This window comes from Benincasa hispida, chromosome 11, assembly GCF_009727055.1.
Source record: "Benincasa hispida cultivar B227 chromosome 11, ASM972705v1, whole genome shotgun sequence".
Classification (NCBI taxonomy): Eukaryota; Viridiplantae; Streptophyta; class Magnoliopsida; order Cucurbitales; family Cucurbitaceae; genus Benincasa; species Benincasa hispida.
The window spans coordinates 77,674,506-77,698,189 of NC_052359.1; the positions used below are offsets into that span (position 1 = coordinate 77,674,506).

General features: G+C 34.1%; 1 protein-coding gene across 1 annotated transcript; it reads left to right on the plus strand.

Moving 5' to 3' along the window:
• The first annotated feature begins 14,212 nt into the window (after positions 1-14,212).
• On the plus strand, positions 14,213-18,101 carry LOC120090015 (co-chaperone protein p23-2). The gene is made up of 6 exons (XM_039047494.1): positions 14,213-14,419; positions 14,847-15,033; positions 15,566-15,719; positions 16,729-16,757; positions 16,847-16,892; positions 17,822-18,101. Exons 1-6 carry the CDS (start codon positions 14,415-14,417, stop codon positions 17,854-17,856), a joined length of 456 nt encoding a protein of 151 aa, XP_038903422.1. The 5' UTR covers positions 14,213-14,414; the 3' UTR covers positions 17,857-18,101.
• The last annotated feature ends 5,583 nt before the right edge of the window (positions 18,102-23,684 follow it).

Genomic DNA, 23,684 nt, shown 5'->3' on the forward strand with positions numbered 1-23,684 from the left:
ATGAGAATGGAATGGATAAAATAATGATAGTTTAGGGCTTTTTTAGATTTTAGGTTTGAGCTTGGCTTGGGAGTTGGGCTTTGAGTTTGATAATTAATCTTTGGCTGCAATACATTAATATAAATCAATTATATTATATATTATAAATATATATTTTAAAAAATATAAATATATCAAACCGGGATCGAGTTTTAATCGGGATCGGGGTCGGGGTCGGGGCGGGGATACCGTCCCCGTTCCCGCCCCGTCCCGGACGGGGACCCGAAAATATTCCTCAGTTTGACCCCGCTCTTGGTCAAACCGGAGAATCCCTGACCCAAACGGATCGAGGCCCGCGGGGACCCACCCCACGAGTTTTTTTTTGTCAACCCTAGTTAAGAATATCCTCAAGTATCTATGGAGAACGAGGGACTACATGCTCGTGTGTGGTTCTAAGGATTTGATCCATACAGGATACATAGACTTTGATTTCCAAACTGATAAAGATTCTAGGGAATCCACATCAGGATCAGTATTCACTCTTAACTAAGGGGCAGTAGTCTGGAGGAGCACCAAGCAGTGGTGTATTACTAACTCCACTATGGAGACTGAGTACGTAGATCTTGTGAAGCTGTGTGACTCAGGAAGCTCCTGATGGATCTGGAAGTGCTTCTAGACATGTCTAAGCTCATCACCCTTTATTGTGATAATCGTGGTATTGTGGCTAATTTTCGAGAGCCTAGGAGTCACAAGCGTGAGAAGTACATAGAGCAGAAATACCATATCATTTGGAAGATTGTGCATCAAGGGGACATGATCATCACACATATAGCTTTGATGCACATCTTTGCTAATTCATATACAAAAGCCCTCATGGCTAATGTGTTTGAAGGTCACTTGCAGAGTATAGGTCTACGGGATATGCCACATCTAGTCTAGGGCAAGTAGAAGATTTTGTATGGTATACTTATTATATGTATATCTAATTATTATTTAAATTAAATGTATTTTAATTTAAATTTAAAATTTCAAAATTAAAGGGAGGAAGTTACAACTCTCTCCTCTTTATTTTCTCTCAGAAAAACATGTGTGGGATGTATGATGTTGTAAATTATGAGATATCTTCTTTTTCCTTTGGCCACAGACTCGGAGAATGTCTTTGAATGTGCTGCAAGATCTCCCTGTAAGATTACCTCTCTTCCTCTCTTAATTACTATTCTACCTCTCCCAAAATACATAGAGCCACTCCTCCTATAATTTTCATCCCTTACAGAGAATACAGATGATTACCTCTTGGTGGTATCCCTTTGGTTTGCTGTATTTTCTGGACGATCCCTTATAGAGAATACAGAGAATACAAATTGGGACGATCCTGCTTCCGCTGCGGACTTCATGGTTCCTTTAGTGGCGGTCCCACTTATGGGGTCAAATCTCAACATGTATATCAATAGTATATATGATACTTTATATCTTTTATATCAGTCAATAGATATGTTTTATATTTGGTATATCAACTAACTAATACACCAATTATGAAATATATAAGTTATACAACTGATATACAAAAGTTATCATTCATATACCATATTTATCGATCAATAAGTGTTTATGCATTTGCTATTATCCGTGGACTTAATTTGAATTTGTATTAACTTGTTTTAGAGTATTTTTTTCTAGTACATTTCATCAACTTATAACGATTTAATCATATTGATAACCATTTTGAATGAATGTTGATAAATTATTGATACACCAATGTTAAACTAGAAGTTAAATTTTAAATAGATTTTGATATACTAATGATATATTTTAACAAATCTATTTTTAAGAAATACCGATCCTAATGATACACCAATGTTATACTTGATATGAAATTCGTTAATGTTGATAGAATAATAATACACTAATATTTTATTGAAATTTGTGCCATAAAGCCTCTTAATTTATTAGTTGATTAATTAAATAATTAGTTGTGCAATATTAAGTTATCCATTAATTAAAAAAATCCAATGTTATCATATATAGTCTTGAACAGTATGTAGTTGACAGATAAGGTGGATCATTTTCAAGAGATAACCTAAAAGGTAAGGTTGGGTGTCTTATCTTGATGACACTATGATATGGTCCACATTGGGATATTTACAAATGGTTTGATCAAAACCGTTCATATGGAGACAAGAGAGTGGAAGTATTTTATACAAAGAGTTTGTATAAGATCGAACCGAGAAATATTTGATCTATTTGTAAATCTGTTAATTGATGAGATTAATATTTCATAGGATGATAATGTGTGACTCGATCTTAATCCCGAGCCAGTTATAAACTCTTGTCTGTGAGGTCAGTCCTTTGATTTTCATGGGTGAGAGTGGCTCAAATTTCCGACTCAATAGTTTACCATTTTGGGGACTTGATTAAATGGGGAGTTGGGAACATAACTTCACAAGATAGAATCTACTTTTTCCTATATAGGATAAATAGATAAGTAGTTCTCTTAAGTATTGATTTTGGGTCTTAAACAAAGGGCCCCACACTTTCACTAACTGAGAAAGGCTTAGTTTATGATTGAACCATAAACAAATTGTTCATTAGATGAATTAGTGGTACTTAAGGAAAATAGACGATTACAAGAGTAAAATGGAAATTTGACCCAACTATAATTATGAACAACTCGTGAAGGATCAACTTGCTTATATTGATTTTGAATGCCCAAAACAAACTGTGCCTCTCCCAAATATTTCATTTGGAATTGGGTCACTAGCCAATTCTTAATTTCAGTCAGCATACCTATATCATTTCCAATTAGTAGAATATTGTCTACATACAACACAGGAAAAGCTACTAAACCGTTAATAATTTTCTTGGAAACACAAGGCTCATCAATATTCTGATCAAAGCATAAGATTTGATCGCAATATCAAATCTTATATTCCAAGATCGAGAAGTTTGCTTCAATCTATAAATGGACCAATTAAGCTTGCAAATCTTTTGCTCTTGACTTTGGGTTATGAATCCCTTAGGTGCTTCATATAAATGGTCTCCTCAAGATTGTCATTCAGAAAAACAATCTTAACGTCTGTTTGCCAAATCTCATAGTCATAATATGAGGCAGTGGATAGGAGTATTTGTATAAACTTCAACATAGCAATAAGTGAGAAAGTCTCCTCATAGTCGACTCCCGCAACTTGGGTATAACCCTTTGCCACAAGTCTAGCCTTACAAGTTTGTACCTTCCCATCAGCAACCCATTTTCTCTTGTAGATCCACTTGTAACCTATAGGTTTTACCCCTATCAATTTGATCTACAAGATCCCAAACTAAATTGAAGTATATAAACTCCATTTCGAGATCCATTGCTTTGATCCATTCATCTTTGTCAACATCCTCCATTGCCTTTTTGTAAGACAATGGATTCTTAACATCTCTGTCAGCTACAATAGCTAGGATTTCTGTTAAACCCATATAACGAATAGGAAATCACCCTCCCATTACGTGGCAGTTCCCTCAACACTTGACGTAGATCTGACCTACTAGATAAACCAACTTCAACAACTCTTGTTGAGGTGTTGGGCTCTTCAACAACTCTTGTTGAATGTCCAGTAGTTTTATTGCACGATCTTACTACAAGGTTTATGCTCCCTTATGTGATTCTCTTATAAAAATGTAGCGCTTATTGACACAAACACCTTATTATCCTTAAGATCATAAAAGTGACCACCTCTCGTTCTTTTGAGGTAACCTACAAAAAGGCACAATTTTGAACAATGTTCCAATTTCTTAGAATTTTCCTCAAGCACATATGTTGGGCAATCTCAGATCCTGTAATGACATAAACTACCTTTACGACCATTCCATAATTTCAAAGGTGTTCTAGTAACACTTTTGGAAGGAACACAGTTCAAAATGTAAGTTGTAGTCTGTACTGCATAACCCCAAACGAGTCAAGTAAGGAAGCATAATTCACTATAGACTGAACCATGTCCAACAAGTTTTGATTTCTCCTTTCTGATACACTATTTTACTGAGGTGTACCAGGTGCTGAGAGAGGGATACAATTCCATGCTCTATCAAATAGTCTTGGAATTTTATATCCAAATACTCTCCATCTTGATCAGATCGAAATATTTTAATCGTTTTATTTAATGCATTTTCAACCTCAACCATATACTTCTTGAACTTTTCAAGGGCTTCAGACTTATGTTGCACTAAATAAATATACCCATACCTAGAATAATCATTAGTAAAGTGATGAAATATTCAAACCCTCATTTTGCCTTAATATTCATCGGATCACAGAGGTCTAAATGTACAAGTTTCAAAGGTTCTCTAACTCTATGACCTTTTCCAGTAAAAGATCTTTTAGTCATTTTTCCTTCAAGACATGACTCACATATAGTAAATAATTTTCTTCTAACTCGCTTTGAAGTTCATTCTTGACCAGTCTCTCAATCCTATTGAGATTTATGTGTCCTAATCTTAGGTGCCAAAGATGGGCATTTTCCCTAGAAGAAATTTTTTGTCTTTTATTTTGAGTTATCGTAGTTTTAAACAATTCAGTATTAAGGAGAGCTTTAGTTGTTAACAGTCTTAGCACATAAAGATTATCTTCAAGATTTTCAGAACAAATGTATACTCCATTTTTTAAAATAAACACTTTATTTACATTGAAATATCGTAGTATTGTTCAAGCAAGCAATTTACAGAAATAAGGTTTCTTTTCAAACTTGGAACCACATATACATTATCTAATATAATATATGATTTTTGTAAACAAAGTCGAAGTCCTCCCACTCCAGTAGCTAAGACGACGTGCCCAGTTCTTACACACATCATCATCTCCCCAGCCTCCAATTGTCGCCAAGAACTAATTCCCTGAAATGAAGAATAAACATGGTTAGTGGCGTCTAAATCTATTATCCAGGTCGAATCATCATTCTCTACTAAACAAGTCTCTAAAACAAGTAAACCACATTTACCTTGCTTGGCCTTATTCTTTTATGCCAAGTATTTGGGACAATTCCTCTTCCAGTGTCCCTACTGGTGGTGATAGAAACAGATTCCCTTTGCAATCATGGCCTTATTGCCCCTCTAGGCAGCAGCTGGTGGCTTAGCTTTCCCCTTTCCATCTTTCTTCTTCTTCCACGTTTTGGAGCCAGAAGAAGAAGGCACAAACATAGTTCCGGAGGTCGAACCTTTGAAGAATTTCTTAAAGAACGAGGCAACATTTGCCTCTCCCTTATGTTCCTTGACTTTCATCAAGGACTGGAAAGTCTGCAGCTCATTAGCAAAGTGGTCAGGTTGTAGTCAATCCTGTTCATAACAGCATTGCTACAAAACTGCAGGAAACCTTTGATGACATGCAGAAATGCATGTCATCTTAGGCCTTTTATTTAGAATTATGGAGGCTGTTAAACAGAATATGCAGCAATTATGTTAGGAATTCATGAGAAAATGAGTTTGCATCATTCAGCATTTAAAATCTCGATTAACCCACTATTATGCGTTATTATGTATTCAATTGTCTATTTTTGTAGATAACGCGGGAAGTGGACGCAAACACGGAAGCCGGGCTATCGCATAGACGACCACATGTAGAGAAACTCTCCATCACAAAGGCAAACACATCAACGCATTGGTGCTGTGGTACTCAACTACATGTGTCCATCGCATAGGAGTTGCGATCGTCGAGCGATTACGGTCATCGTGTAGAAGTTGCAGTAATCAAGCTAATGCGGTCACTGCACAATTGCGGCTACACGATAACCATAATAGTGAGATGAACGTAAGGTTGGTGGAACGGAAGCATCAACACATATCTCAGAAAAATCAAAAGATGATGTTGACATTTCACCTACCACGCCGTTAGCAGCAGAGATTCAGAAAAGGACTAACGCGCCGCGAATGTCAGAATCAAAGCAGTCCACTAATGTTGTCGGCGATCTAGCTCTATAAATAGAAGCCGTTGAGCATAATTGCAAATCATCTAGGGTTTTTTCGCCTGAGGCTCGCCTTAGGGCAGATCCCTGCGATCCAGACTAACGCGTGAGAAGAAAGCTTGAAAGTTCTTCATCTCCTTCCTCCATTCCGAGTGACGACCGGAGCCTTCGCCAGAGTTAGATCTCAAGAGAGTCAACTCCACCGCCCATCCATGGCACCACCGGCAGCCTTGACACACATCTGCTGGAGGCAAGACATTTCTTTCAACTGGTCCTTTCATTTTCTCTTCTTTTCTTATATTGTATTGTATTACATTTTGGATTAAGAAATTAATACATTGTGTGTTCAATGCATTTCTATGTTTCCTTCGATTCTATCTCCATCTTTCTTTGCTTAGCACCTTTAACATTCATTGCATCACTTAGTGAGATTGCTAGAGTATCGCATACTTAGTCTTACGGATTAGAGATATGAAGCATGTAGCAAACCACCGGAAGGTGTGCATTGTGCAAGTATGTGAGAAAACCTTATTTGCTTAGTGTGAAGTTATAGCAACGCCTGTCTATAGGGGGACGCAATGCTTGTCTATGAGTAAAGTCAACAACAACCAACTGCCCGGAAGGGTAAGTGGTTGGTCGCATTAAGCAATGTAAACAAGTATTCACTAGAGATAGGAATAATCTTACGTCAGCCAAGTTTATATAGTTACCTTGTCCTATGAGCGCATCATTTATCATTTAGGCATACTTGGAAGAGTAGTCTAAAATCCAAATCTAAGACTCGAGAGAGCGGATCGAAACGCATAAGCAAGAATGGGGAACTTAGGAATAAGCTCTGTTTGCTATTACACAACATATGCACCCTATGGAGAGGACATTGCATGCGTCCAAGAAGTAGGATACGGTGGCGGTATGCGGTCATCTCGACCCTTTTGCATACACATCGCATACTTTCTAGATTTAGGCTCAAGTGTGTGTAGTATGATCGCATAGCTTGCGTTGGTTGAGGTTGCCCTTGCGGTCAATCTTAAGGGTTGTGATGAAGACATCCCCACATTTTATTTATTTTCCATCCATTTACTACGCGTCAACAGTTGTCGTGTCTCTACCTCTCATTCATATTTCTCATTGCATTGTCTGTTAGTTAGAAGTAGAAGTAGTGTTAGCTTATACCCTCCATCATTCTTTTATTCAACCGCCGCGTACACATCACCGTATACATCTAGCTACAAGTCCCTGAGTTCGACCTCGGATCACCCGAGAAACTTGCGTTCGCGTTATACTTGGCGCGAGCGTAAGAAAACTTGTGACAGGAATGCATGGTCATCGCATACATTCGTTAACGCATAGTTTCATTCCAACGCATGATCACTGACGCATGAGTATCAATGCATAACCTTAATAATGCATCACATATTGCGTCCCACATAATTTTAGTCATCAAGTCTTTGACGGCTAATTTTTCGTCATCAAGTTTTTGGTGTCGTTGCCGGGGACTTGGCAGCTAATTATTTGTTGAGTTTTGTGTCTCTGCAGGCAAATTTTATCTTGAGAGTATTGTAGCTTGTGCGACCAAGTTGCAACCAATATTGAAGTATAGGCGATACACTGAAAGCCAGTATTTACCCCAAGATAGAAGGGCAATCAGTCACATGAGCTGAAGGTAGTTCTAAGCACATGACGGTCGCATACGCCCAACAATTGCCGGAAGTTCCAATGGTCAGGGCGAATCCCTTGACCTAAGTAGTTGAAAGCACTCTCCTGCATAGAAGACTCCTTGCAGTGACAACACTCCAATTTCTCCAAGAACGTCTTCTACTCTATCTTTACCTTGCTTTCGTAGTTTAATTTATTTTTATTTTTATTGTTATTTTAGATATGCGGATGCTTTCTTGGTTGTGGTATGTTTGTTCTTTGTAGGTGCAACAATAAGTCTCATCGATGCGCGGTTACAATGGAAGAATTTCCTTCATCCTTCAATGCATGGCTTCGATCACGTAAATTCCAAAGCATGATCGCATGCGTTATTTTGCCTAAGGTTCTTTTCTTGTTATCTTTTATGCATTGTCCTTTTGAAATTCTTTTTTTTCCGATTGCGTTCCTTTGCAATGCATCTATGATGGTACGTATAATTCACCGCATCCGCTAACTAAGCATCGTAAGGCTCACCTTACTTTTAATAGCTTCTTCAAATTTTGAAAGTTTTAAGTTTTATTTTGTGTAAACCATAAATGCATTGTATTACATTGCATCACTTAGTGAGATTGCTAGAGTATCGCATACTTAGTCATGCAGATTAGAGATATGAAGCATGTAGCAAACCACCAGAAGGTGTGCGTTGTGCGAGTGTGTGAGAAAACCTTATTTGCTTAGTGTGAAGCTGTAGCAACGTCTGTCTATAGGCGGACGCAATGCTTGTCTATGAGTAAAGTCAACAACAACCAACTTCCCGGAAGGGTAAGTGGTTGGTTGTGTTAAGCAATGTAAGCAAGTATTCACTAGAGATAGAAATAATCTTACGTCAGCCAAGTTATGTGGTTACCTTGTCTTATGAGCTCATAATTCATCATTTAGACATACTTGGAAGAGTAGTCTAATATCCAAATCTAAGACTCGAGAGAGCGGATCGGAACGCATAAGCAAGAATAGGGAACGTAGGAATAAGCTTTGTTTGCTATTACACAGCGTATGCACCCTACGGAGAGAACATTTCATGCGTCCAAGAAGTAGGATACGGTGGCGGTATGCGGTCATCTCGATCCTTTTACATACACATCGCATATGTCCTAGATTTAGGGTCAAGTGTGTGTAGCATGATCGCATAGCTTGCGTTGGCTGAGGTTGCCCTTGCGGTCTATCTTAAGGGTTGCGATGAAGACATCCCCACATTTTATCTATTTTCCATCCATTTACTACTCGTCAACGGTTGTCGTGTCTCTACCTCTCATTGCATTGTCTGTTAGTTAGGAGTAGGAGTAGTGTTAGCTTATACCCTTCATCATTCTTTTATTCAACTGCCGCATACACATCACCGCATACATCTAGTTACAAGTCCCTGAGTTCAACCTTGGATCACCCGAGAAACTTGCGTTCGCGTTATACTTGGCGTGAGCATAAGAAAACTTATGACAGGAACGCATGGTCATCGCATACATTCGTTAACACATAGTTTCATTCCAACGCATGACCACCAACGCATGAGTATCAACGCATAACCTTAAGATATGTATCGCATATTGCGTCCCACATAATTTTAGTCATCAAGTCTTTGACGGCTAATTTTTCGTCATCAAATAGCAAGGAAGCCCAAGTGATAGTGTCCAATTCGTGACTGTACATGGGCATTCGTGGTTGTTCATAAGATTGCGGAGAATGAATTGTTGAAGAAAGTCTTCGAGGGGTAATGTCTCTTTTTTTCCCTGTAAAGCATATTGTTTATTAGAATGTTTATCATATTTAGTTTATTTTCCTGTTTTTCATATTTTTTCCAAAACGAACATTATTAGCACATACGCTCACGTGCTTCCGCTGAGGAATTCAATTCATTTAGATACACTAATAAAGGTAAAATTAGAATAATAAAAAAAATGGAAATTAGGTTCCTTTGTTTGTTTGTTTTTTCCCCCCATTGATGCAAGGTGTGTGGGACGAGTGAAAAAAGAGGCTTCATGGCGTTTATTTAATTAGTTTTTTTTAATTTAAGAATAAAAATAATTAAGGTATTATCTAATAAATTAAAGAACATGGGAATTTAGTATTATCAAAAAAAACAAACAAATAAATAAATATTAAATTAAGTTGATGCAACCGAGAAAGGATTGACCAAAATGAGTGTAGCTCAACTAACATGTAGATGTTTTATCTACCAAGAGCTCTATAGTTCGAATAATCCCCTAATTGTATTAAAAGAATCAAAATAATATACCTCATACCTCTTTGGAGTGAGAATATGTTTGAAAATTCAAAGAATAAATAGAAAAAATGGTTGTTTTCAAATATAGTAAAATGAACTAAAATATTTATAAATATAGTAAAATTTTATTGTCTATCTGATAGACCGCGATAGACTACTATCAGTGTCTATCCAAATAAATATAGACAGTAGTCTATCTTAGTCTATTATAGATAGACCGTGATATTTTGTTATTATTTATAAATATTTTTTGTTGTCATTTAAAATAATTTTTCTAGAATAAATTTAAGGGGCAATTGCACTATTATAAAAAAGTAATACAAAAATTAGGTATGTGTCTCCCTATTTTAAAATATGTAAAAAATAATAAAACAGTTCGACTTGCAAATTACTAAATGTGAAAAGTCCAAAAAAAATACTAATTCTTATCCGATTGTTGTCTGATTACTATTTGATTGTTATCTGATTACTTAGATTGTTAACGATATTGTTTTACTATTTGATTTTTCTTAAATTGATATTTAATATTAGTTGCTATTTGATTGTCAACAATACTAATTGTTATTTGATATTAGATGCCAATGATATTGATTGCTATTTCATTGTTAATTGATTACTATCAGATACTAACTTTTATTTAATTGTTGTCTTATTACTATTTGATGATGATTATTAATGATACAGATTGCTATATGATTATTGTCTGACTACTATATGATATTGACGGCTATTTGATTGCTATATAATTGCTATTTTGATACTATGTATTTTGTTATTACTATCTTATTATCATGCAATTTATATTTGATAGTAAGTACTTTGAGATTGTTAAATCATATTTTAATATTCACACCACCTCTCTTTTTCCTCCACCGACGACATGTTTATTTCCAACCTTTTTTTCTATGCCAATCAGTCGCTCAAGGATCCGATTCACTTTTCAGTCTTCCAAGTACGTAATTTTGCTTTTTTCCTTTTTCGGATGATTGATTTTGTGTTTTTTCTGCTAGATTCGTCTTGTAATTTGTTTTCAAACTTAACCCATTTGATATTCTATGGTTAGGATTGGATTGGTACCTCGAATTTTTTCGGTGAGTTATGTGTTAGAGTTGCAATGGAATGTGAATTAGTGGTTAAATCTTTTTTGTTCTTTTGTGTTCTTGATTTTTCAAATGAGGATTTTGTAGTTTTCATGTAGCAGGTGGAAGGCTTCCGGAAAGGAGTTCCAATTCAGGGTATTATTGAGATTCTGAATTCTATTTTGTTTGGTTGGTTTGGATTCTAAATCCTCTTCCTCTGCAACCACAATTTAGGAATAATGAATAAATAAATTATGATTTGTCACCATTTGTCGTCAGCTTATTGACACACCATTAAAGATATGAATCCTAACCCTCTACTTATGTTTCTATCATGTTATTAGAATAATTCGGTGTGGTATTAAACGATTGGAAGGAGATGATGGGAGGAGAGGAAGAGAAATATATGTGATTATTGATGTTTGAGAGTGAGAGATTAGGATTAATTCTACCGTTGGAGTAGAGAGTGAAGCTTTTTGCAAACTCTATGTCTACATATGGAAGTAAGATGTTGGAATGTGCTACATAAGCAATAGATGATTTAAAATAACATCCCTGATGCAAAGAAAATAAAAAATGATAAAAAAAAATGTGTGAGGGGCAATTGTAGAATAAAAAACCAACCAATTTTCAAATTTTTCCATAGCTGCAAGATATCAAAGATGAAAGATACGATTGCAAAATCCTATTTTGATATTGTCATCCATCGCAAATTCCCTAAATTTAAAACCTCAAAGTAAATTCGATAGGAAAGAGAAGTTGAAAATTAATTATTCAAACAAATAAATAAAACGCGTGTTCTAGGTACCAACTTCCTTTGTTGCTTGGTTGGCCTCGTGGATTTTCCCACATCTAGAGGTCACAAGTTCGAAGAAAAGTTGGTGAGAGACAGAGAGAGAGATTAAGCACAAAATTTGAGGTATTTCAAAATACCCTTTTTAAAATATTTTTATACTTCATTTTCTATCATTTACTATTATTTTTTTTCTTTTTTTGCTATATTCTGTAGAACATCCTATATGATATCTTATATTTTATTTTAACGTGTAATAAAATTAAATTAATTTATCTCTAAAACAATACATTTTTTTAAAAGCTAGTATACAATTTAAATTGTTTAACTACCTTTTTCTTAAAAGAAAATATGTCATTTATTTATCTATTCTATTTTTTTGAACTTCCTAGATATTTACCACATAGTACAAGTATTATATTTTTGGTTAAATTATAAATAATGTCTTTCAACTTTGTCATTTGTTTGAAGAACATTCTAATACTTTCAAAACTAACAATAATGCCCTTTAACTTTCACAAATGTTCCAAAATTATTTTTGAAATATAAATTATTTAAAATTTTAGACAAAAAAATTGAGACATGAAATGAGGTCGTCATGTTCTGGAAAGAAAATTTAGATCACCAAATCATTTAAGGTCATCAATACATAATTCTGAGTCTCGATTTCTATTTGAACTCTATAGAATTTTTATTCCAATAGTAATTTTGAAATATTTATGAAAGTTTAAAGACAATATTGTAACTTTTAAAAATATATAGGTGTTTTTCGCAACAAAGGGCAAAGTTCAAGGGTACAACTATATTTTATTTAAAAAGTACATTTTTGAAACATTAAAATTAGCATACAATTTAATTTGCTAATATGTTGTTCAAAAATAATCATTTAAGTTGTCAATAGTATTAATTTTTAGTAAACATTGTTAATATTGAGGTTTTTTTTTTTTTTTATAAGATGGTTAATATTGTTTTTGGCTTCTCAGAAGAACAACCTTATCTATACCATCTAAAAAGTATTATTGGGAAGAAACTTTTGATTTCCTTCATGTCATTTTAGTTGATGGTCATAGAGTTATATTAGGTAATTTTTTTTATAAAAATTAAATAGTTTATTAATATCAATTTTTTTTATTTAGATTTGATTATGATAATTACGTTATAATATATTGATTTAAATTAAAGTTTGAAATTAAATGGATAATATATTATCATATTTTAATTATTAAATAATTAATTCAGAATTTTTTAAAACTATTAAGTTGGTTTATATTGAAGCTTGAAATTAAGTAACTAATTAAATGATATTAAAAGTTTAAAATTAAGTAGGTAATTAAAATAAAAAATTAATATATTTTAGCTATTCATGGTTCAACACTAATTAATTATTTATTTATTTATGAATTGAAATTTAATATAAAGTTATTCTTTTCGATCACCATCTTTCGTACATAAATTGCATGTCTAAACTTTTGCAATTAAGTTATATTTTAAAGTTTACAAAAACAAATGCAATGCATGTTTTAACTTTTGAAGCTCATTATATATAAGGCAAAATATATTTTTCCAAAAGAGAGGAAAAAAAATTAGGTAATATTTCGGTGTATTCTAAAGTGCACTCATCTTTATACATCCTATTTTCAATGCTCACACATATATATATATATATATATAATAAAAAAATAAGAATAATTTGTCATATATCAAATTATAATCGAACAATTCGATAGGATACATCAAAGATAAGTGTTGTCTAGGATGCACTTAAGTATTTTTCTTTTTCTAGAAGAATGACGAAATTGATTGATATAATACATTATGGATATTGAATAGAGGAAACATATAGTGTCTAAAACAAGAAAAGTATATCGGGTTTTTTTTTTTTTTTTGTGCATATGACCCCTTTTTAGGGGGTCAAATGAAAAATGGGTACCTTATTGAAATTGAATAAAAAAAAAATGGCTTTCTACTTGCATCGGCACTTTGTGAATTTACCCATTCGATCCTGAAAACCATCCGTGCGCTATGATTCATAAGTTTTATTGATACTTGATACTCGATCATCGATCCTTGATCTTCAATATTTGATGTTTGATGCTCTATGCTCTATGTTGTATGTTATATACTAGCTACATGTTATTCGATTATCGATACTCGATACTTGATACTCGATGTTCAATGCTTTACGCTCTATACTCTATGTTATATACTAGCTACATGCTATCCGATCATCAATCCTTGATACTCTACACTCTATATTGTATACTTTATGTTCGATTCAGAAGTTCACTTGATGTTCGATACTCTATGATTGACGTTTGATGTAAAGAGGAAAAAGAGGGGAAAAAAAAAGCTGCAAAATGAAATAAATAGAAGAATTATGTATTTAGAGATAAAGTGATAATTATCACAATAATAATGATAAAAGCAGAACCAAAATTCACTGGTTTTAAAACGTATCCATTTTTCATTTATATCGGGGCATCTTCGCAATTTTTCCAAGTATGTCATTGAGCTTCACTCTAACTTGAAAAGTTGAAGTTACTTTAATCAAATCTTCCTCCTCGAGCAAAAATGGGTTTAAACGGTTACGCACGAAGTCCCAGAGTAGACTTCCATTTTAAATTCAGGCTCATACTCCTCCTCAGTGTTAGCCGAGAAGGGTTTCTCTCGATTCTCTTCAACATCCCTTCCGATCAATCGCCTCCTTCCTCCCCAGGATGAGGTATTTTCTGTTAATTTTACTGTTACTTCACACGTTTCAGTAGTTGTATTTGATTATCTAGCTTTTATTGTGGCGTTTTTAGCTATTCCTGATTCTGATTATTCGCCCATTTTACTTTCCTGCGTTGTGGCTATATCGGGCCATATTTTTTTTTCTCTCCTTCTTCAACTTTTTTGAGATTGAAGAATGTGAAAATTTCTATTTATTTAATATTGGTTTTGATTTAAAATTTTGGAATAAATTGGTCTTGTTTTGTTTCTTGGATCGATTGCTGGTGAAGGATGTTGTTTGTAATCTGTTTGAATGAGTGGAAGGCTGGTAAATGTGGGTCAGCATGGATAGAGTTGGGGTTTTGATCGCCTTGATGTAGGATGAAGGTAATAGTCAAGTCATCACCGATTCACCATAGTTTTTCTTGTGTATGCAGTAGTCGTTATCCAGAGGTTCTATGGGCTCAGCGTTCGGATAAGGTTTATCTGACCGTTTCTTTACCTGATGCCAAAGATATTTCTGTGAAGTGTGAACCTCATGGGTTATTTAGCTTCTCTGCAAAGGGGTTGCAAGACTCATCTTTTGACTTCACTTTGGAACTCTTTGGCTCCATTGTGCCTGAGGTGAGCTATTGACTAACTTTTGATGCACTTCTTTCTTCTGTTTATAGTCTTTAGACCATGTTTAGACTGATCTTGATGTATTGATCCTACAGCATATCTAGTGGTTTTTTATTCTCTTATGTGTGGAGGGAGGACTAAATGTTTGGAGAAATGGCATCAATGCTGTGATTGGTTTTGGAAATCCTATTGCTTATTACTTGTTAGCCTAGCTTGCTTAAAATCTAGGGTCTTTACTGACAATCAGAGAAAGGAGAGGAGAAAATTAAGGAGGAAAGTACTTTCTGATATTGCTCACTGTATTGAAGGATCAAAGAGAAAGGGGCAATCAATAAATAGCTATAGCTACTAGCAAACCACCACACACGTGGCATGCAGTCGTTGATTTAACATATAACAGCAATAGCCAGTATAACAATCAGATTTAAACAATAAGCTAAATAAAGCAGAGTAGAAACTTGAGTAACACTTTTAATCTAATTTCTTGGCATTTACTTTAATATTTATGCAGTAGCTGTCTCTCTGCTTGATACAGGGCTGTAAAACTAAGGTTGGCTTGAGGAACATAATTTGCTCCATCCAAAAAGAACAGAAGGGTTGGTGGAAAAGGCTCTTGAAAACAGAAGAAAAACCTGCTCCATACTTGAAGGTTGACTGGAACAAATGGTGTGATGAAGACGAGTCAGACTGTGAGTTCTTACTTATATCATAGATCCGTTACTGTTAGTATGTAAAATGCAAATGCCCTAGGAAATGTAGATGGAATATACAAAAAGGAGATACCTTTCATTAAAAAATAATGATAATAATAATAAAATACAAAAAGGAGATAGCCTCAGTCCTAAACGAAGTTATGTTGAAGCTTTCCAATTACCTAAAAGTTCATCGGATTAGAATTTGTGAAATGAAAGAAGAAGCTGAACAGATTCTCCTCATCTTTCTTGAAAGGATGGACCACCAATTGATAGGGAAAAGAAATCCATACTGAGCTTCTTCTTTTTCTATTCAACAATTTGAGTTCTCCATTTACATCTTAAATTTTTGTTGAATATCGTTGACATTTTCTCTGGCCTTATTTGTCACTGCTTTATTTAAAGTTTAACTACTTGAATTTTCCAACTTTCTGTAGCAGATATCCTGCATTGAAAACTATTGTCAGGACACTGAAATTGTTCTATGATATTGGTCTAGGATGGAAGTGCATAAGCATCAGTAGGAAAATAGTGGGAATATTGTTAGGAATATTACCAACGCCAATGTGGCATATTTATAATTACTTAAGATGTTGGTTTGTGTTGGAAGGTCTGAATAGATGAAGTTGGGTTTGGATAGGCAGAATTTTGAAGATTAGTTTTTGCGGGAGAGAGAGAGAGCACTCCTGAAAAGCTATACTAGTATATTTTTTCATTTATATTATCATACAATTTCAGTCTCATTTTCTCTTTTTCATTTATATAATCATGCAATTTCAGTCTCATTTTCTTACTCCCACCCCTAGGATTGGGATCCTTGTCGAATTGGCTCTGCTTCATATTTACTTAAATATGGAGCTGTCATCCCTATTCCATTACCGTTTGGCTATGCTATTTGTCAATTGTAACACAGTGCGTGTAGCTTCAATATTCTTGGAATTGGAATTTTGATCTTGCAATGCCTATTTCCAATACTTGAGTTCTAACAATATAACTGATTTTGCAGCCGCTTTGACTTCTGATGACGACCTTGGAGTAAGTTGATTCCATTTATTTCCTATTTGCTCTAATTTACCCCAAAGTTCAAGTCGGCTTACACAAGCTACATAAATAATTTTCTATAGTATATGGGCCAAGATGATGGAAGTGGCGAGGATGGAGGAATGCTCTGTGAGTCCAATTTAATCTTTAAGCATATGTTGTTTCTTATGGATACTACAGTGTGTTTGGAATATCTTGTGAAAAAAATGCTTTTCAAATGCTTCTTATGAATACAATCGCACACATTTATTATTTTGATCACTTTTAATTAAATGTAAAACATTTTTAATTAAAATATTTTAAGAAAACATGCTTAAACTAGAAGTTATACTGAACACACCCTTAGAAATTGTGTGGTATAAATCCTTGCAGGTTCTTTTTTGTTTTTGTTTTCTTGATTCCTTAGTCAACATGTGAATGATGATTAAATGATTTGGCAAAAGATATGGAAAAACCCGAGCTGATATAAGCCAGTCAAAGTCACCATTTCAAGTCTTTTTTTTCCCCTAACCGAAGAATCCTTTTTATTGTTGATTTGAAAGGATACAAATATACAACCAAAAAAGCTACAGCATTTCATTAGGAATTACATGAAAGCGTTTCAGTTGGAATTGATAACGTTATAAGTATAATAACAAAAAGAATTAAATAAAGCCCTCCATGTCCATGAAGAATCATGGTGTTGTTCAGCTCTCTTTCCAATCACTACGTTTTCTTTAAAAAATCTTGTGGTTTGGTTTCTTTCAAACTATAACCCCGCATAGATGTTTTGATTGCATTAACCCTTGTTTAAATGATTTTTTTTTAGTTTCTTATTTTTCAAAATAATGCTTGTTTTCTCACCTTTTGTTTCTCTCTCTTTTTCATTTTTCTCAATAACACTTTGGAGAAGCTTTTGAAAACTATTTTAAGTTCTGAAAATTTGGCTTGTTTTTCAAAATGTTGTTAAAAAGTAGACAACGATAAAAAGGAATTGTCAGTAAATAGGTTTATTTTCTTGTAAAAGCTGACTGATGGAAATGAATGTTCTTCTGCTTCTTATTGACACTCCTTGACAGATCTCCCTGACTTGGAAAAGGCAAGAGGAAACTAGCAAAGGCGGCTGTAAATAGCCAACAACTTGAAGGGGGAGTTTGTATAGTAATATCCTAGAACAATTAGATTGACTAGCTAAGTTGAATACTGTTTTTCTTTTATGACTGAGTTTTGTATCAAGTTTGATGGTGCTCATAAAGTTGTCTGAACTTAGCATTTGAAAGCTGGATTTATACACTTGTCTGTCCTCTCATTAGCTGATTCGTTCAGATTTTGCAGTCTCATTATCAATTTCTTATTTCATTTTGTCAGCCTTTTGAGTTTTTGGGTTATATCTTGGACATGATCATCATCATGAATGTGGACTATATACCATATATCTTAAAATTAAATAGATAATATAAGCAGATAAAAATAATCAATTAGTCATTAGAGTATATTTTAATTTAATAGACTTGATTGCCTATTTGCTTGTTGATCTTGTTATATTCGATCAATCCTTGATCTATTGATCTTCTTAGATGAATGTTGATCTTTGATCAACTCTTGGTTCGTTGATCTTCTTGGATGGACCTTTAGCTTGGTGGTCTTGTTGAATAATCAACTGGAAATTGTCTTCAAAATCTTTGGGTCTTCAAATGAGGTTTTGGTATTTGAAGTTTGTGAATCTTCAAAGTCCTAAAGTACTCGAATCCTTCCCAAATTATGACTCTTGAATCTTCTCTAGATGCGTTTGTGAAATAATATGAATAGTGACTTTTCTATTTATAGTGCTTTCTATTTGTGGGCTTATCTTTGAGCCCAATGATTAGGGTTTGGGTCAAATTGTTATTTAATCTATTTAGAAAGATTGGTAAAATTAACCTCCTTCACCAGTCATGTTTTATAAATGTCCTAAAATTTAATTATATTCTATAATTAGATTTTAAATATTTTTTTTTTGGATAATTTTAATAAATGTCTGTAATTTTTTGCAATTAAAATATTAAAAACAATTCAACATGTTTTAAGCAATAATCATTTGGAGATATTTTTTTAAAAAATAATTAAATTTCATTATATGCCATCATTAATTGTAAATCTTCATTTAATTATTTTTATTTTATTCATCAATGAATTTGATATAAATCCCTTGGAAAAATTTCTAGCGTTACATTTGTACCTATAATCTCTATTGATTATTTGACACGTCATTAAATGATTTATTGGTTTATTAAATATTTAATGTTGGATCCCACATGATTCATAGGGGTCATTTGGGGAATCGGATTGTAATCATAATTATTGGGAATCAAATTATGATATGGTTTGTTGGGATGTAATCAGGATTACTGAGAATCGGTGTTTGGAGTTTAGGGTTGAATTTGCTGTCCATATTATTGATTACTATGTTTGCATTGCAGTGTTGGAATTGGGCTGAGTTTGATTATTTTTTGTTTAATTATTTTTTAAAAATTTAAAAATTTGTTTTCTGCATCATACTAAAAATCATATCATATAAAGCATAATTTCATAAATTTTAAAGTATTTTCTAAATAAAAAAAATTGTCACATATAAACCATAATTTCCTAAATTCTAAAGTAAATGAAAAAATTATCAGATATAAATCATAATTTCCTAAATTGTAAAGACTTTCTAAATAAATAAAAAATTATCACATACAAATCATAATTTCTTAAATTATATTAATACTTGATAAAAAAAAATTATCACATATGCGATTCAAAGTCCACATACCATACATTAACTTAATATCCATACATAAGTTTTTCAAGTCATTCATTCATATATATATATATATATATATAAAAGAGGAGTTCCAACAAACGGTTTATGAAAAAAAAGGTTAAAGTCAACAAATACTTCATACAAAAGAAGATAAGTTGTAGCACATGGTTCACAAGTGAGACTGTCAAATCCATAATTTAATAAAGTGGGGTCAAGATTATTGATTTGGACATCGCCGTAAGGACCTCCATGCAATAATTATACTTCCATTCGGGTGGGAAGTCCATGAATACTCCAAGTAATGATCGTGCCACCACTAGATCATCTTGCATGAATACTCCAAAGATTGACTGCAACTCATTGTACAATTCTCTATGACTACACCTTGCCAATTCATATTTCAAGATAGGCCATTGTCTAATACCTTGAATAGATTGTGTAGTGAGTTGAAACCTCTCTCGTAGCACGATACTATAGTATCCAGGTGATGATCAAGCCCTCCTACCCTTACTCGATGTGCCACTCCCACCTGCTCTACCACTTGGTGTGGTCGGAAGCTGTTCTTCTGATATGGGTGAATTAACCACTAGTGGATCTGAAATGTAGAAATTTTCAAAATCTGGAGACTGAGGCTATAGTATGAATACATTTAACTTTTAAAGAAAAAAAAGAAACTTTGTACCCTGTCGAAGTAAGGAACCATGGCATACAAGGCTCAATCTAATAAAGTCCGTAGCATCTACCGATTTCGCCATTGAATCCCCCGCTCCTAGTATTATTTCGAGACAGATCAAGTTAATAGTATATAGCCTAAAAGGTCTATAAGTATATGGATAAAATTGAGTATCTCATCCTGGTAACACTATTGGATGCGACCCATTTTGTATACTAATAAAAATTATGTGATCCAAATCATTCATGTAGAGACATGTGAGTGGGGGCATCCTATGCAACGAGTTTGCATAAGATTGGACCTTGAAGTAGTCACTTTTATTTATAACGATCGTTTACTGTTAAAACTGACCATTTCAAACTAAAATAACCTAGGATAAAACGATCTTAATCTTGAACTAACTATGAACTTCTGTTTATTTTGGGATTATCCTTTGATCTACATAGGTGAGAGTAGTTCAATAGTACTACTCAATAAGCATTCCATTTTGGGGATAAGACCAGGTAAATAGCTGGGGACATAGCTATGCAAGATGGAATTCACTCTTACCCAACTTAGAGTTAGCAGATAGGTTGTTCCCTTAAGTGTTGATGCCTAGTCTTGAACAACGGGGCCCCACCCTCTTTTGGTAGAGAGGGATATGGTTTCTAAATGGTATTACAAATCAGTTGTTCAACAAAGGGTCAGTGGGAACTTAAGGTGCAAGATGTATTTACAGGCGTAAAACGGTAATTTTGACCCAGTTGTACGAATGACTGTGAAGGATCGACTTACTGATTATGGTCGAAATGGACAGAAATATATCTACAATGAAGAGAGTATAATTATCGAGCTATAGTGGTGTGTCTCGATAGTTAACGAATAGTAATTCATTCGATTTAAAGAGTTTAACTGATTAATTACAAATCGTTGGAGTTTATAATTTGTAGGTTCATTAGGTTCCTCTATTGACTCACAAATTGGAGGTGGAATTGGGTGGCAAACCACCCAAGAAATGGTTAGTGGGAAAAATCCACTAACCCTAAAATCAATTTCAATTTTAAAACTAAAATTGATTTTATGATTAAATAAAACTATTTTATTTAATAATTAGTTTTATATAATCAATTCAAAATTAATAATTAATAAAACTAATTTCATTTTTTTTCTAAATAAACCTTTTAATTAAAAGTTATTAATTTAATATCTTAATATTAAATTAATAAAATACCAATTCCACCAATATGATTCAATTTCATATTTAAATCATACTTTAAATATTAATTGATTCTCCAATTTCGTTTAATTTCAACTAAATTAAATGTTTTATAATTATATCAAATACAATAAATTGAAAACCCTAATAATCAAATTTGAACATTTCAAATTCATAATCTTAATTCAAAAATTCATCCAATTTAATACTCAATTTGTTATTCCAATTTATGAGCCAGCAGAGGGACTTAATGGACCTACAAATCATGAGCTTCAACAATTTGTAATTAATCAATTAAACTCTTTAAATCTAATTAATTACTATTCATTAACTATCGCGGCACACCACTATAGCTCCATAGTTGCACTATCCCCATTGTAGATATATTTCTGTCCATTTCGACTATAATCAATAAGTCGATCCTTCACTTGTCGTTTGTATTTACGGTTGGGTCAAAATTACCGTTTTACCCCTGTAAATACATTTTGTACCTTAAGCTCCCACTGACCCTTTGTTGAACAACTGATTTGTAATACCATTTATAAATCATATCCCTCTCTACCAAGAGAGGGCGGGGCCCCGTTGTTTAAGACTAGGCATCAACGCTTAAGAGAACAACCTATCTGCTAACCCTAAGTCGGGTATGAGTGAATTCCATCTTGCATAGCTATGTCCCCAGCTATTTACCCGGTCTTATCCCCAAAATGGAAGGCTTATTGAGCAATGATATTGAACTACTCTCACCTATGTAGATCAAAGGATAATCCCAAAATAAACAGGAGTTCATAGTTAGCTCAAGATTAAGATCGTGTTATCCTAGGTTATTTTAGTTTGAAATAGTCAGTTTTAACAGTAAACAGTCGTTATAAATAAAAGTGACTACTTCAAGGTCCAGTCTTATGCAAACTCATTGCATAGAATTCCCTCACTCACATATCTCTATATAAATGGTTTATGGATCACATCATTTATATCAGTGTACGAAATGGGTCGCATCTAATAGTGTTACCCGGATGAGATACCCAATTTCATCCATATACTTACAGACTTTTTAGGCTATATACTATTAACTTGATCCTGTTTATGTCACCATTGGTAACAAATGCTTATCCATTAAATTGAGTGCTATTGCTATGAATTATCTAAGTGTTAGTTAGAAAATACAAAGTGTAAAAAATGCTGCTAAGGGTATGCATTCTTGGCGGCCGGCTTTGCCCTTGGTAACAACTCGATCTCATGGTCAATCCCCCTTCGTGGGGGTACGGACTTGGGCAAGCTTTTAGGCATGACATCTCGATACTCTTCCAAGACAAATAGAACGTCTCGGGGGATCTTCTATGGTTTCAACTGACTCTATCGGGATGGCCATGAACGTGGGTTCGTCTGGGCCAGGCCTCTTTTCAATTGAAGGGCTGAGATCATTCTCACTCTATTTGGCTGCTTGATACTGGCTTGAACTATGGTGGGTGTAGATCCGACAATGACTAGACATTTGGCGAGGGGCATTGGTATAACTTTATATTCAAGTAGGAATTCAATCCCCAATACCACGTCGAAATCATCCATCTTGACAATTACGAAGTCAACGAGGCCCTTCCAGTCTCCTAACTTCACTGGAGTTCTCTTCGCTATTCCCGTAATCGGTAGGGCTGCAGAATTCACAGCTTTCATCTTCCCTGCATCTCTTTCTCAGGTTAAGTTCAGATGGCTGGCTTCCTTTTCAGTCATGAAGTTATGGATGGCCCCAGAGTCGACCATAGTGCTCTTGGCCGATCTTTGGTTGACCTAAGCGTCCACATACATGAGTCCCCTCTCTAGTGGCTCTGTCGCCTTTCCCATTTTCTTTTGGAGCGCAGATAAGAATTTCAATGCCCCCATCCTGGGATTCTCACTCTCTGCAGCTAGCTCGATTACTGTCTCCCCCAGTTCAGCCTTGTCTTCTGAGCTAGAGGCTAATGTGGCTTGAAAAGCATTGAAGGCGGTCCGATTCGGACATTCGCCTGCCCTGGCGTTGTCATAAGTTTCCTTGCGTTGGAACCAAGTATAATTCCACCGTAAGTTTCTCGATGTGATATGAGGTTGAACACAGGGACTGTTTGAGGTTATTGCGTTATGTTTGTGATACATGCGACCGAGGGTTTTCAATTTTTTATAAAAGAGTTGTGTACAAGTATATAAACATGCGATAAAGTAAAGTAAGGTGGTAAAATTGTGATAATAAAATAAAGTGCAATAAAATAAACCTAAGCTATGATGATACAAGATACAGGTTTCATGATACAATATACA